We start from the raw sequence: 14,456 nt of genomic DNA, 5'->3' as shown, positions 1-14,456 counted from the left end.
TGTGATCTTGTCCTTTGATCTAGATGAGCGTGGGCTTATCTTGAATAGACTGGCATAAATGCCAATCAGGTTTCTTGGAGACGCATATAGAGAGGAAAGAAACGGGGGAGAGTTGATTGGCCCTATACGTTGGTTCCTGCTGCGTGAACTTTTGGTTTTTTTTTTTTTTTGCTTTACCCTTGTCCCTGTTGCGTCTCATATACAGTGCTTATATCTTTGGCTTTTCCCCTTGAATTCCCCATTGCCCTTGCTCATCCTGTATCCAAGCACACCTCCCTATGTATCTGACTTTGCGACCTCGACATTTAATTGTTCTGTTATGTTATCTGGATTTTGCCTTTCACGTCTATGTCATTTGGCCTTGTCTATAGTTTTACTCTGGCTACAAAATCTTGCCCTTGTAACTAATGATAATGTAGAGTCCATGATAGTACTTTTATAAGATTTTTACTTAGATGATATTGGGTATTCTCTGCATAACTCGGCTCCCATTCATTCCTCGTCGGTGGACATCATTAATAACCTTCGTTGTCATAGTTAATTACCTAACATTCCCGTGGACGCCATGAAGTATTCCCAGAACAGTGAGGTAGTCGCCAAAAGACCACGTTAGGTTCCAACAGAGGAACAAAGAAATATATTTCAGTTGTTTTCTTTGCTCGGTTAGATAGTTCAATCGTACATCTCCAAAACACACACAACCTTGGAAAACCACAACCTCATTTCTTCTTCATCTCTTCCAAAACACTTTGCCTCCTAGCATCATCCACAGCCCTCCCAACCTCCTTCACAATCCACCTCCCCAGCACTGCCGCGAGAACAGCAACAAGTACAATCCACCCAGCAGTCGGCACCAACGAGCGCGGGAAAACATTAAACAAGAATGGATCAAGAATCAAATCCACCGCCACGGGTGGGACATTCTGCATCAATGCCTGATCTGTACTGAAGTAATCTGCCGCGGCGTGCACATGCAGAAACAAAACCGAGTCACTCGTCGGCACAGGGTCGAGCACATCTTTGCCACCGCGTGCGTTGGCACTGTGCGGGATGACATTTTCTTGGATTGTGTCTGCTGCTGCGAGTCGGGCTGCTGTGTACATGCTCAGGGAAGACAGGAGGTTTTTGTCTTCGATTGTTTTTGAGAGCGGGTAGGTGGTGAGGGTGAATGTTGTTGGTTGCTAGGGGGTTGTTAGTTGTGTTTATATACGGTGATGTGTATTACATGTGTAAAAGATGACGATCGAGAGGGAGGATTAGTGGGTTGTCTTACTGTCGCTAGCCAGCACACTCGTACTTCATACCGCTGGCCCGGGTTCAGGTTTTCAAGGAAGAACCACGAGTCTGTACCATAGGGGGCCGCAGCCGTTGGGAATGAGGCATTTAGCTGGGTTCGCACCACGGGTTTCTGTGGTGATAGACGCTCTAGACCTAGGTCGTCGAGGTCTGGCTGCTCGGAAGGGACGATTGCTGGTATTGGTGCTAGAAAGATGGTCTTTTCCACGTTTGCTTGCGCCACTGCTGTGAAGAGCGGGAGCATGAGTCCCAGGGTGGGAATGAGTTTTATATGCATGATGAGAGACTTGATGTTCTGCTTTGTAATATAGGGAGTTTTTTGGTGAACGAGATGATGTTTTAGTGATGTCTTATTCTCGGCCCATGACGAGACTCGGGCAGTTTTTGACAATTGTAGTGCTAAGAGTTCAATTAGTATTCAAAAGTTGAATGTGCAATGTTGGAATGTATATACTGTACCGAGGTGTTTGTCTTAGTACTTTGGCTATGATGGTCGAATGGTGGTTCGAGGTGGTTCCCCCTAGTGGATCCTAAATCGATAGCTCCAACAGCGTCAGACCACACACCCTTGATGAGTTGCCCTGGGCACTTCACTGGACAAATTTGGCAAACTTCGAGCGCCGAATTATCTTAACTATTCAAGCTTGAATTGTATTCTTTTTTTAATATCCACATGTCACAAGGTACTAATTATATCACGTGGCATCACGAGATCACTACGAGGCGGTCAGTAGCCGCTACTCCTCACCGGGGAGGAGCCAATCAAATTGCCGGACGCGACCCAACGAACGGATCAACAACGAACTTCCCCCTGTACAGCACAGACGCCTCCTCCTCCACAACATTTCTGGTCAACTTTGTTTTCCTTTCCATCTTCTCGTCCATTCCTCCATTCTTCAGGTACGAAGCCCAACCCCGCCCCCTTCCATTGTGCATCTTCGTATTCGAGCCTAACTGAGAGTTCCAGACCGTCGCGTTTGTTGTTTGGGTTTCATTTTCCCCTCCCTGATTTTTTAGCCTGAAAAAACATCGACTCGATCACAATGAGAGAGATTATCAGTTTGAACGGTATGTCGACGTCGTCCATCGAGTCTACTCGGCAGACTTGATATATCTTCTTCGATGAATGCGCTGACCGTTCTCTACAGTCGGCCAAGCCGGTTGCCAGATCGCCAACTCCTGCTGGGAGGTAACTATCCACAACCCATCGAGGAACAAGTATTCGGTAAACTAACAGCATTGATTTTTTAGCTGTACTGTCTGGAGCACGGTATCCAGGTGCGTTGGAATTCCAAACTCGTGCTGGCGCCCAATCTTGACTCGGGCACCCGTACCCCCTATTTTCTTGCCGAGAGGTAAACACCCGTGACTAACATGGATAATAGCCCGATGGATTCCTCACTGAGGAGCGCAAGAAGGCCGACCCCGACCACGGATTTAGCACTTTCTTCTCCGAGACTGGTAGGAAAACCCTGATTTTTTTCAATGTTCCCCCGCCTTGATGTGGAAAATTGCAAAGCACAGCTTCCTAACATTCTTTCTCCCCCGCTTCACAGGTCAGGGCAAGTACGTTCCCCGTACCATCTACGCCGATCTCGAGCCCAATGTCGTGGATGAGGTCCGTACCGGTACCTACCGTTCGCTCTTCCACCCCGAACAGATGATCACTGGTAAGGAGGATGCTTCCAACAACTACGCCCGTGGTCACTACACCGTGGGTAAGGAGATGATTGATGAGGTTCTCGACCGTGTGCGTCGTGTTGCCGACGCTTGTGCTGGTCTCCAAGGTTTCTTGGTCTTCCACTCCTTCGGTGGTGGTACCGGTTCCGGTTTCGGTGCTCTCCTGATGGAGCGTCTGTCCGTCGACTACGGCAAGAAGTCCAAGCTGGAGTTCTGTGTCTACCCTGCTCCCCAGAACGCCACTGCCGTTGTTGAGCCCTACAACTCCATCCTCACTACTCACACCACCCTGGAGCACTCCGACTGCTCCTTCATGGTCGACAACGAGGCTATCTACGACATCTGCCGCCGCAACCTCGGCATCGAGCGCCCCAGCTACGAGAACCTGAACCGCCTTATCGCTCAGGTTGTTTCCTCTATCACTGCTTCCCTGCGCTTCGACGGTTCCCTCAACGTCGACTTGAACGAGTTCCAGACCAACTTGGTGCCTTACCCCCGTATCCACTTCCCTCTGGTCGCCTACTCTCCCATCATCTCCTCCGACAAGGCCGCCCACGAGGCTCACTCTGTCACCGAGATCACCTCCAACTGCTTCGAGCCCAACAACCAGATGGTCAAGTGTGACCCCCGCAACGGCAAGTACATGGCTACCTGTCTGCTTTACCGTGGTGATGTTGTCCCCAAGGACGCCCACAGTGCCGTCGCCACTCTCAAGACCAAGCGCACCATTCAATTCGTCGACTGGTGCCCTACTGGTTTCAAGCTCGGTATCTGCTACCAGCCTCCCATGCAGGTCCCCAACGGCGATCTTGCTAACCTCAGCCGTGCTGTGTAAGTTTTCTTCTTGATTCTTTCGGGTCTTGAAACCTGATTAAAAATTTGGTGCTAATTATAATATAGCTGCATGCTGTCCAACACTACCGCCATTGCCGAGGCCTGGTCCGCTCTCGACCACAAGTTCGATCTCATGTACTCCAAGCGTGCCTTCGTTCACTGGTACGTTGGTGAGGGTATGGAGGAGGGTGAGTTCTCTGAGGCTCGTGAGGATCTCGCTGCTCTCGAGCGTGATTACGAGGAGGTCGCCTCCGACTCCATCGAGGGTGATGAGGAGTTGGAGCCCGAGTACTAGATTAGCCATGTTATTTGACCGGTCTTCGGACTCTTGGTTGTTTCACTTCTACGGGTTGGCTTGGGGACCAACGCGAGTCTGGAGGTTCGGTTTTCATGCGTGTATCGGGCTTCTTGCAAATAGAAGGGAACATACGTTTTGCTGCCAATGATTTTCTGGCTTTGTTGTTCGATATATCTTTAATATCCCTGAAGCAGGATGAAATTTCCCCTCGTTCCATCCACCTTTAGGGTTTCTACATACGTATGCCATTGTTATTACTTTCTAACGCTGTCTCCTTGGATCTTATAAAGTGTACAATTTGTAAGTAACTAAGTCGACTCTCCAAGTGTGTTGTCTCATAGTCGGACATTGAATCAATGTCTTGGGCGCCAGGCTTGCATAGCCCCAAGGCCGTGAAGCCATACGCTGTTTCTCAATATCTTTCTCGGATTTTGTATTCTGGTTCTCTCTGAACTACCTCACGCCTCAACTGAAAATGTATCATTGGAATATAGGCGGCGACGGTCTCACTGCCCCTGACGCAGAAGTCAGCGTACCAGTCCCTGTAACTACGCGGACAACTTACCACCGAAGCAATATGACTAGATTTAATCTTCTCTTACACTCCGCAAATGGCGAATACAATACATGTATACACTGCCTCTCATTCCATGATTTCTTACCGTACAGTATGAACTAGCTGCATGAGTTGATCAAGACCCGGAAGGCCAGGCAACCAAGTAAATGCCAAGCAGATGACTAGAACTGAGCTGTCGTAGGGCTTTGATTGTAGATTTCAGGGTAATACACATAATCCGCAGGCATAGACGTTACAGGGGAAAGACCAGTTCGAACGTTTATATATTCTGCTGCCAGCAGACGCTACAGGACCTTACGTTGTATTTCTTTCAAGATCACGTCGGTATCGGAAGTATACAAAAGGACCCTGAAGACACGTACCAATCGAGAGAGAGTTCTAACACTTTTTATGGTCAGGGTAGGAGCTGCCAATGTTGGATCTTGTCTATGCAATGTCTTGTAGTTCCCGCTTTGTCTATGGTCTTCAGTCTATCTATCAGTTCACGCCTTTGGGTGATGCTTTAGAGAGTTTCCCGAATATACTTGGCTTGCTTACTATAATCATGGTTTTCCTCTTTTCTCCCCTTTCTTTCTCCAGCTGGCATATATTGTCGCTTGTATATAGGCAATTGAGATTCAGAAACTACCACAGTAACAACCAATATCCTCGGATCAACATGTGCAAGAACCATTCTATCATCTGGCAGACTTGAATATTCATAAACATCTTTCAATTATCCTTTGTACCAAGTTAGAATTATCCCCCTTTCAGGGCGAGACAACGTGTTAGGATGGGCGCTAGACCGACTGACCGCCTTGAGAGCCACAGGAACGTTTCCCTACGACATCGATTCCAGCCACTTTCAATCCCCATTCCTCTTGAAGTTTATTTCCTCCTTGGAGCTCGAGATTTACCTATATCTCGTGCCCTTGCCGTCCCTGTCAAATACTGCGCTCCGCCCATGCTTGTTGCGAGTTCAGACTAGGCTGACAGCATCCCGTGTCTCCAACTTGTCCACCAAGGCACCCAACGATTGTGAACTCATTAGAAGGCGGGGAGTTAAGCTCCTCCTAGGACACTGCAATGGCTGATACCGGTAAGTAATACTTAATATTCCTTGCTAGAGCCAATACGAATCGTGAGAGAGCTTCGGCGCACTCAAGGGAAACGCCCGCCGACCTCCGTCATCACCACCCCTCCCCTTCTTGCACTCGCACTCTATATGCGCGATCTAGCGGAGCTGACGGAACACAATCTTTTAGCACAGCGACACCCGAATCTTCACCTCACTCCAGAGGAAAAGCGCGTATTCTTCCAGCTTTTCCAGGCTGCCGATACCACCAATCTCGGGGTCATTACCGGTGAAATCGCCGTTCCATTCTTTGAGAAGACTCACCTATCCCCGGATACTCTCGGCCTGGTATGTGGATAGAATATGGGTGTTAGATCGCAATAGTGAGAGGGATAGCTAATGAGTGGTCTTGTAGATTTGGCAAATTGCCGATAAAGAGAACAGGGGCCTCCTGACCCCATCTGGCTTCGGGATTGTTCTGCGGTTAATTGGACATGCCCAAGCTGGCCGTGCACCTTCGGACGAGTTGGCTCTGCAATGTGAGTGATGTTCCCTTCAGAGAAGTGGAATCCATGCTGATCGCGCACCTATTCATAGCTGGCCCTCTGCCTCGTTTTGACGGAATTGTGGTCGACACAACGGCAAGCGTCCCGGAATCCGGAACCAAAAGCCCTCCACCTGGAGCCAATGGACCTATTCGTGTTCCACCCCTTCAGCCTGATGATGCCAATAAATTCGTCTCGCTGTTCGAGAAGTCGGACGTCAAGAACGGGATGATCTCAGGTATGTAGCTCTTCCCTGCAGATAAGGTGCCAATCTCACAAGTTCGCTGTTTGATCTATAGGCGAAATTGCAAAACAGATCTTCGAACGCGCTCGGCTCCCAAATGAGGTTCTGGGTCGCATCTGGTTTTTGTCTGACACTAAGCAGCGAGGTGCCTTGGATGCCACTGAGTTTACCATTGCCATGCATCTACTGACATCATATAAATCTGGCGCCCTGCGCGGTATCCCTGCGACCCTCCCGCCTGGTCTGTACGATGCGGCAGCTCGCAGGGGACCTCCTGCACGGGTGTCTTTTGGGGCGAGACCCGATGTGCCCCCCATCCCGGCCATTCCCCAGCAATTTACTGGCCCTCAGCGAACTACAAGCCCTATGAACCAAGCCAATCGCTCCCCCTTTGTAGGCTCTCTTTCCGCCCAGGTCACCGGTGGTGACTGGTTGATTACCCCACAAGAGAAGGCCCAGTTTGATAGCATATTCGAGACTGTTGACACAGCCAAGTTGGGACTTATTACTGGAGACCAAGCTGTATCTTTCTTCATGAAGGCCCAGCTTCCTGAAGAGACGCTTGCCCAAATTTGGGACCTTGCAGATATCGACGCAGACGGCCAGCTGAGCCGGGAAGAATTTGCCGTGGCTATGTACTTGGTGAGATTGCAGCGTAGCGGCAAGGAGCCGCTGCCACAGGTGGTCCCGCCCGCGCTCATTCCGCCCAATATGCGCCGCCAAGTGCCCGCACCAATGGCAGCCCCCACACCTCCCCCGGCTCCCGCCCCCGTTGTGCGGACAGCTGCTGATGATTTGTTCGGCCTCGATTCGCCCGCGCCGCCATTCGCCCAGCCTCAGATGCCACAGTCTACCGGAGGCTCCAATAGTGCTTTCCAGACTCCAGGCTCGCCTTCCTCTAGGGCATCCCCTCAGACAGCATCGCAAACCTTCAAGCCTTTTATTCCAACCTCTACATTTGGCCAGAGCTTGCAGCCACAGATCACCGGTGCATCGGCGGCAACCCCGAGAGCAGTTCGCTCACCCCCGCCTCCATCGGATGATCTCCTCGGTGACAATGACCCCGAAGAATCAAACAAGTTGACCAATGAGACTACTGAGCTGGCGAACTTGTCCAACCAAATAGGTTCTCTGGCCAAGGAAATGCACACTGTGCAGGAGAAGAGGACCTTTGCTGAACAAAGCATTACACAAACCTCGCAGCAGAAGCGTGACTTCGAGGCACGTCTTGCGCAAGCACGGTCAATGTACGAGCAAGAGGTTACCAATTTCAAAGCACTCGAGGAGCGCCTCAAGTCATCCAAGGCAGAGACGCAGAAACTGCAGCAGCAATATGCCTTGCTGGATGGCAGCCGCCAGGATTTGCAAAACCAATACACGCAAGTTTCGACAGCCTTGGCTAGCGATGAGCAGGAGAATTCCAGCCTGAAGGAGAAGATCCGCCAGGCCAATGCTGAAGTTGCCCAGCTCAAGCCGGCACTGGAGAAGGCGCGATCTTCTGCGCGCCAACAGAAGGGTCTTGTTGCCATTAACAAAAAGCAATTAGCTACCGTCGAAGGCGAACGGGACAAGCTCCAGGGTGAAATTGACAGCCTGGCCAATGAGACCCCACAGTATTCCCAAGAGTCTGCAACACCAGCCGGCAGTGTGGCCGATGTTGTAAGCCCTGCTGCCTCTACGACAAGCCAAAACACCAACCCGTTTTTCCGTCGAACTGGTAGCTCGAGTGAACAGGCACGGTCCCCCGATGTGTCAAATGATCAGCAAAAGGCATTTGACAGCCTCTTCGGACAGCCATTCGCAGCTTTCCCTGCTGCCGGACCACCACCCACTTCGTTCCGCTCCGAGTCGCCACAGGTTGCAGTCACATCTCCTATTACCTCTGCTGTTACGACCCCATCAGTCTCTCCTCCCCCTGGCTCTTTGCCTGGTGCATTTCCTTCTGGGGCCTTCTCTGAGCCACCGCCTGCGAGTCAGTCCCGACAACTGACCCCAAACTTCCTGCAGTTCAACGATAATCAGTCTGTGACGTCGTCTACTATGGTCTCGCCTCCTGCGAGTCGATTCGGCGGCGCTGAAACCTCTGGAATCGCTACGCCTTCCCAGGCGGCTAGCAGTGATTATGGACCTACATCCGGGCCAGAATCTAGCGACTACACGCGTGCACCAACCTCAACTTTTGAAGGCACCCCGGCACGGTCCCCGTTTGAGGAGGAAGGACAAGACCTCTCAGTTAGGTTCCCCGAGCCATCCAAAACCGTTCAGCAGCCCCAATCTGCAGCAACTCCTGTCGCCAATGAGAGCCAGGTCGAAGACGGCAAGGACCTAAGCTTTGACGAACTGTTCGGCAGCAAGGCACACAAACGGTCTGAATCCCAGCAAGATAACGACTTCGAGGAGGCGTTTGCTTCTATGAAGCCTGTACCTGGAGCCGAGCAGCCAAATGGAGCTGCATCAGCACGTCCATCCGAATTCCCCCCGATTCAAGAGCTACACCATGACGATGACGAAGATGAGAGCTCTGATGACGAGGGTGCTTTTGGATTCGAAGATAATTTCACGCCTCCCGCACCAAATGTCCAAAAGGAGACCCAACAGGATTCTATTGACGCCGCTCAGCTGGCTGCTTTCCCTGTCCCGGGAACGTCAAACAAACCCCCATCTCCTGGGGTGCTGCAGAGCCCTCCAGAGTACGAGACAGCTAAAGAAGATAACGTTCATCTTCCTCCTCAATTCAATGGCCTATTGCCCGAGCGCGGCGATCCGACTGTGGCACCGGATGCGCCTCATTCAGTGGAGCACACCACGGGTGCGCCAGTTGTAAGCAATGAGACCAACCGTGATTCTGTCTCGGATGCTGCTATCCCACCCGGTGGAGCGAAGGTGGGAGGACCGGACTTTGAGGCAGCATTTGCGGGAATGAATCTTGCGCCCGCGATCGAAGCGGATGACGATGACGACGACGAGCCACAGGGTCAGGAGGCCAAAAACACAACTGACTTTGATTTCTCTTTCGACTCCCCGTCCCAGAAGCAGCAAGCTGTCTCCGGTGCCGATGCCCAATCCAGCTCGTCTCAGTTCTTTGCTTTCGACAACAATATCCATGCATCCGCCGCCCCGCCGGTCGGATCGCCCAACGGGGGAGAACCCAAGCCGGCTGCGCTGCATGAATGGGACACTCTCTTTGCGCCTCTTGACAACGCCAAGCCTGATATCGGCGAAGACGCGAACGATGCGAAATCCAAGCAGCCCGGATGGGCTCTGAACAACGACACTGGCGATGACCTGATCCTTCAGCGGCTGACCGGCATGGGCTTCACACGGGATGAGTCCTTGGATGCCTTGGAGAAGTATGACTATAACCTTGACAAGGTAAATTGCCTTCCACATTCTGTTTTACATCATACTAACTAAAGACTAGGCCGCCGACCATTTGACTTCGAGGACTTGATTATGACACCCTCCCTTTCCCACTGCACATATCTCCTACATATTCCTTTGCGTTTGCGCCTGTGTCTCTCATTCCTTGATGGAAGCCATGGACCTGATGGCCAATCCATCGCTTCCTTTGCATCGATGTTTCCCTCCGTTCGTCCGGCGCTGTGTATATCGTTCCCTCTCATTCCCTTTCATTTCCTTTGCTCATGTTGCTCCCACATTGGTATCCTATGGAACCGGCTTCTTGCGCAATGCCACTTGCTCGGAACCAAGGATTTGGGTGTGTTTTGTTTGTTTTGCCTGTGTAGTGTAGTTTATAATAATCCATAATCGAGTTAAATATTTGATTTTTCTTGGCGTAGCTGAAACATGTTCTTTCCTAGCGACAATACCAACTCTTTGTCTCCGAACTTTCTCCTTATCTGTTTCAAAATAAACCAGATGTAGCACGAATACTTAGACAAGATAACCTACTCCGTACTTAGAAGGGTCTTTCTCCTTTCACATTACATACCTTGTCTCGCTGGGCCGTGCAGGGTCGGGTCGGGTCCGATCGAAAGCGTCCGGCCATTCCTGTGGGTCCCACGAGATCCCGATCGGAACGAAAAGGGGAAGCAGTCACACAGATCGGCATCTGCCCTGACACTGGTAAGACTACGATCCCCAAATGGTAGACAGGCACAGCTACTACATTCTTAGGGCTGTCTCTATTGTCCGACCTGCGAGATACCAAGGGGCAAATGGCCTCGACTCGCGGTCATGGCGTTGTTTGTCTAAATCCAGGAACCTGTTAGCAATTGGTTTGTTTATATAGCGCATAAGCTGCTTGATCCCTGTAGAGTGGACCATGATTGGCTGGAACTACATGGCCTGAGCCCACCACCTTGATCTGGACACACAGCTTCATCGCCATTATCAAGAGTAATGAGGCTATTTAGAACCCAAAGCTCTCGAAATAGCGCCATTTCGGTATATATAGGCTTTGTGTACTCCGCACTCCGTCATTGTTAGCGTTTTGACATCAAATGCAATTCGTTCTGTCGAGTCTTGAATACGTAAAAGCACGCCATCCCGGACAAAGAATACTCATCGGCACAACGTGATATTACAAACTCTATGTCTTCTTGTTCATTTCAATCAAATTCAAATAGATGCCATGTTGGCAATTCTTGTGACTGTTGATCTTGTTATGGTCTGAGCGATGTCGTACACTCCCGAGGAGCTCAACCGGATTGCCATTGCAGGGCGAATCTCTTCAGTGCTCTCTATTCTGGGCTCATTCACAATAATCGGCGCCTTTGCTCTCTCGCGACACTTCCGGAGCCCTATTCATCGTATAATATTTTTCAATGCCTTTTATAATCTGTTCGACTCTGTCGCCACCATGATATCCACTAGTGGACCTGCAGCTGGGGATACTTCGTCGCTATGCCAATTCCAAGGCTTCGCGCTGCAGATGTATGTGGCATTGACAGAGATTTGTCGAGGCAATTTGGTTCGCAAAGACATTCTAACCCCAAAAATATAGGTTTCCAGTAGCCGACGTGCTCTGGACATTCGCAATGGCCTTGGATACATACTTGGTTGTCTTCTATCATTTTGATACTCTGTCTTTGCGCAAGCTCGAAGTCAAATACATTAGTGTTATCACTGCTCTCTCCTTCATACCTGCCTTTGTCTTTCTCTTCATCCGCGGTCATGAGAAAGGTCCTATATATGGCGACGAAACCGTGAGTACCAATCGACTTGAAGCTAAACATTGAGGCTGAAAACTTCTATAGATCTGGTGCTCAGTAGCTCGCAGTTGGATGATCCTGCGCATAATCTTCTACTATGCACCCGTATGGTACGCATACTTCCATTCGCCCGCCCAAGCACTCTTCTAATAGTTCCACAACAGGCTGATAATAGTAATCGTCCTAATACTGTACTCTCTCATCGGTATCGAGATAACCAGAGTGCGCGACGAGTTCAAATTGAGCGAGGACGATCACATCGCTCTGACCTCTAACAACTCCGCTAGCAGCATCACGACAAGCGCGGATGCGAATTCCCGGAGAAAAACTGGGTTGACCCCAGAATCTACCATAACAAGCGATATCACGGAACAAAATACGTTCCAGCGTCCGCCTCCATCCAGAAACGCCTCGACTACTTATCAAACCCCGAAACAGAGACGTGTGTCGCTGAGGCAGTATGTGATCATGCCATCGCTTTTCTTCCTAGCGATGCTAGCAACGTGGATTGCACCGACCATCAACCGTATCGCGGAATTCGCGCATCATGAGCATGGATCTTACTCGCTTCTGCTCTCCGTGAGTACGTTGGGGTCCCTGCGTGGCTTTTGGAATGGTGTTATTTTCATCACTATCGGTATGAAAGGGTGGAAGCGACGAGCTTCGGAGAGGAGGATGGCTCTTAGACAGGTAAGATTGTCTTTTTCTATCTCCACCTCAGTTGAGTAGCTGCTGACTTTACGATATTATAGAATAGAAATCTTCGTGGGTGACATGGATCTCATGATGCCATCGTTCTGCATGTTCAAATGATACCCTTGCTATTTTGTAAATAGAATTCTGTGATAATGTATAACTCATTTTATCTGATCCATTGCCTACCACGGTTACATATATACCACTACAGCTAAGCCATGATGACAGCAAATCCGGAACTTGATGTATACAAAAGTCAGACAGCTTTCACATAAATGAAGTATATAGCAATCTCTCTGGAAGAGAAATCTGACCTAGTTGTGGTTAGTTAGATGGCCCAGAACGCACTTACTGTATCCCCTTGAGTCTGATCATAAAGCGCGCTGCTCTTTGGCCTTCGAGACCCATGCCCATAGTTTCGGGTCCGCGATGAACATCTTCGCACTTCGAAAACGATTCAAATGCGGTCTATAGCAAACACCCCAATTGGAAACCACCGTGAGATTGCGTGCTACTGTCAAATCTATGGTATTCCTAGAATAATCCTTTTGCCATTTGCGAATTTCAGCAATAGGCCTGTCTTCTACTTGCATCTTTTCGTACAGTCGCACATAATGGGGCAAGTGTCTCTGTGTGATGATAAAAGACTCAAGGTCACAGTCAGGAGTGTGAACTGTATTCCAGAGGGTACGGAAAAGACGCAAATCGTCGGTCGATTCAAACGTAAGAAGTCTAATAAGAGACCAGGAAAACTCGCTGTCCTCTAGAATAGCGAGCGCGTCGGAAGAAAGAAACGACTGCCTTTCTATATGACACTTTAGGCGGGACGTCTCCTTATACCCCTCCCGAAAGACCTTGATAAGGTCCTTGCCAAGTGCATATCGGGATTGGGGGAGCCCAGGAGGAGCCAATAGGATCGCCAGTGGGACGGAAGAACAAAATGACCAGTCGATTATTGACGTAATATTGAAATCATCCACAAAAATATCGCCGGCACTTGAATCAGGGTGATGCAGAGGAAATGGATCCGGTAAAGAGTGTGTCAAGTAGCTAGTTGTGCGTTGGGCCATGATGTCTTTGAGGGAATCTCCCACAATGATGTAATCCAACCGATTCTCCGCGGAATCAATCTTGTCTCCAATGGCCACAAAGCCGTTCCAAAGATCACAGGCATCCTGATGGGCGGTATCGTTCTCGTAGTCCTCGCGGGAAGGTATTGGGGCAACGAAACAGTGCGGCGTAAGATGGAGGGGCTCTGCATGATGTAACACGGCAGTTATCAGACTGTTGTAGAACTCAGACTCTGTTGCAAAAGGACCACGAGGAACTTCGTCTAAAGAGTACCGTTCGTGGAGAATATGACCCCGGGACATGCATTCCCTTAACTCGAAATTATCATTCAGACATTTTGAAGCGGCCATCCTTGTGCCTTACTCATTAAGATATAGGAAATGCCGATCAAATAGTCGGTATATGCACTATTTGAGTTTAGTGAATGAGTCGATATCTCCTGCTATATGCTCTTACCTATATGAATAAACTTCCGGAATGGGAATATCCGTAACCTTTCCAAGGTACTTCAGTGTTGAAGCCTCACTCGCAAGAAGCCGTCCGCTCAATTCACTCGGGAATTGACCATAGTCAGATCTAGGTGACCGCATGATCCATTCACCATCATCCTCAAATTGGACAGTCACTGCCCAATTGAAACTACCATTCATTGGATGTTGGCTTGGGTCGCAGGAACAATGTATCCCGTTCCGGCATACAGTTGCCAAGCTGCAAAGAGCACCGGTATTAAATAGCACTTGGTACGATCCTATGGTAACATTTGAAGCTTCTAAGGTCTCGAGCCATTGAATGTGGCTTTCTGCGGCAGTCTACTTCTGGTAATAAAAGCAAAGTGACAAATGCGTGGATTGATGATCTTTGCTCTAAATGAACAGACTTTACTAGGCAAAGTGATATCAAAAAAGTCATTAGAAATGACTACAAAGCAAATATTACTCCCTTTCGGATGATTGTTCCTCCGGCGATCGAATTTGGGTTAGCGTTGAA

The 14,456-nt window shown here is 49.6% G+C and overlaps 5 protein-coding genes across 5 annotated transcripts; 3 read left to right on the top strand and 2 right to left on the bottom strand.

Moving 5' to 3' along the window:
- Positions 1 to 719: 719 nt before the first annotated feature.
- LCP9604111_4565 (uncharacterized protein) lies at positions 720 to 1,573 on the bottom strand (the record flags this gene model as incomplete). The annotated part of the gene is made up of 2 exons (XM_039072278.1): positions 720 to 1,181; positions 1,274 to 1,573. The coding sequence occupies 2 exons, from the start codon at positions 1,571 to 1,573 to the stop codon at positions 720 to 722; spliced, it is 762 nt and encodes a 253-aa protein (XP_038929607.1).
- Positions 1,574 to 1,969: 396 nt separating this feature from the next.
- LCP9604111_4564 (tubulin alpha chain) lies at positions 1,970 to 4,105 on the top strand (the record flags this gene model as incomplete). Its single annotated transcript, XM_039072277.1, has 8 exons — positions 1,970 to 2,196; positions 2,264 to 2,271; positions 2,347 to 2,364; positions 2,445 to 2,485; positions 2,548 to 2,574; positions 2,682 to 2,757; positions 2,853 to 3,807; positions 3,877 to 4,105. 8 exons carry the CDS (start codon positions 1,970 to 1,972, stop codon positions 4,103 to 4,105), a joined length of 1,581 nt encoding a protein of 526 aa, XP_038929606.1.
- Positions 4,106 to 5,750: 1,645 nt separating this feature from the next.
- LCP9604111_4563 (EF hand domain protein) lies at positions 5,751 to 9,979 on the top strand (the record flags this gene model as incomplete). Its single annotated transcript, XM_039072276.1, has 6 exons — positions 5,751 to 5,763; positions 5,930 to 6,087; positions 6,155 to 6,278; positions 6,337 to 6,522; positions 6,584 to 9,900; positions 9,950 to 9,979. 6 exons carry the CDS (start codon positions 5,751 to 5,753, stop codon positions 9,977 to 9,979), a joined length of 3,828 nt encoding a protein of 1,275 aa, XP_038929605.1.
- A 1,188-nt stretch (positions 9,980 to 11,167) lies between these two features.
- Positions 11,168 to 12,515, top strand: gprI (putative cAMP receptor (Car4); the record flags this gene model as incomplete). Its single annotated transcript, XM_039072275.1, has 6 exons — positions 11,168 to 11,424; positions 11,495 to 11,696; positions 11,748 to 11,812; positions 11,867 to 12,281; positions 12,349 to 12,392; positions 12,455 to 12,515. The coding sequence occupies 6 exons, from the start codon at positions 11,168 to 11,170 to the stop codon at positions 12,513 to 12,515; spliced, it is 1,044 nt and encodes a 347-aa protein (XP_038929604.1).
- A 254-nt stretch (positions 12,516 to 12,769) lies between these two features.
- LCP9604111_4561 (uncharacterized protein) lies at positions 12,770 to 13,819 on the bottom strand (the record flags this gene model as incomplete). The annotated part of the gene is made up of 1 exon (XM_039072274.1): positions 12,770 to 13,819. The coding sequence occupies one exon, from the start codon at positions 13,817 to 13,819 to the stop codon at positions 12,770 to 12,772; it is 1,050 nt and encodes a 349-aa protein (XP_038929603.1).
- Between the last annotated feature and the right edge of the window lie 637 nt (positions 13,820 to 14,456).

Source organism: Penicillium roqueforti (assembly GCF_015533775.1).
Source record: "Penicillium roqueforti strain LCP96 04111 chromosome Unknown scaffold_09, whole genome shotgun sequence".
NCBI lineage: Eukaryota > Fungi > Ascomycota > Eurotiomycetes > Eurotiales > Aspergillaceae > Penicillium > Penicillium roqueforti.
Note: the sequence above shows the minus strand (reverse complement) of the source record. Positions and strands in the feature narration are given on the sequence as shown.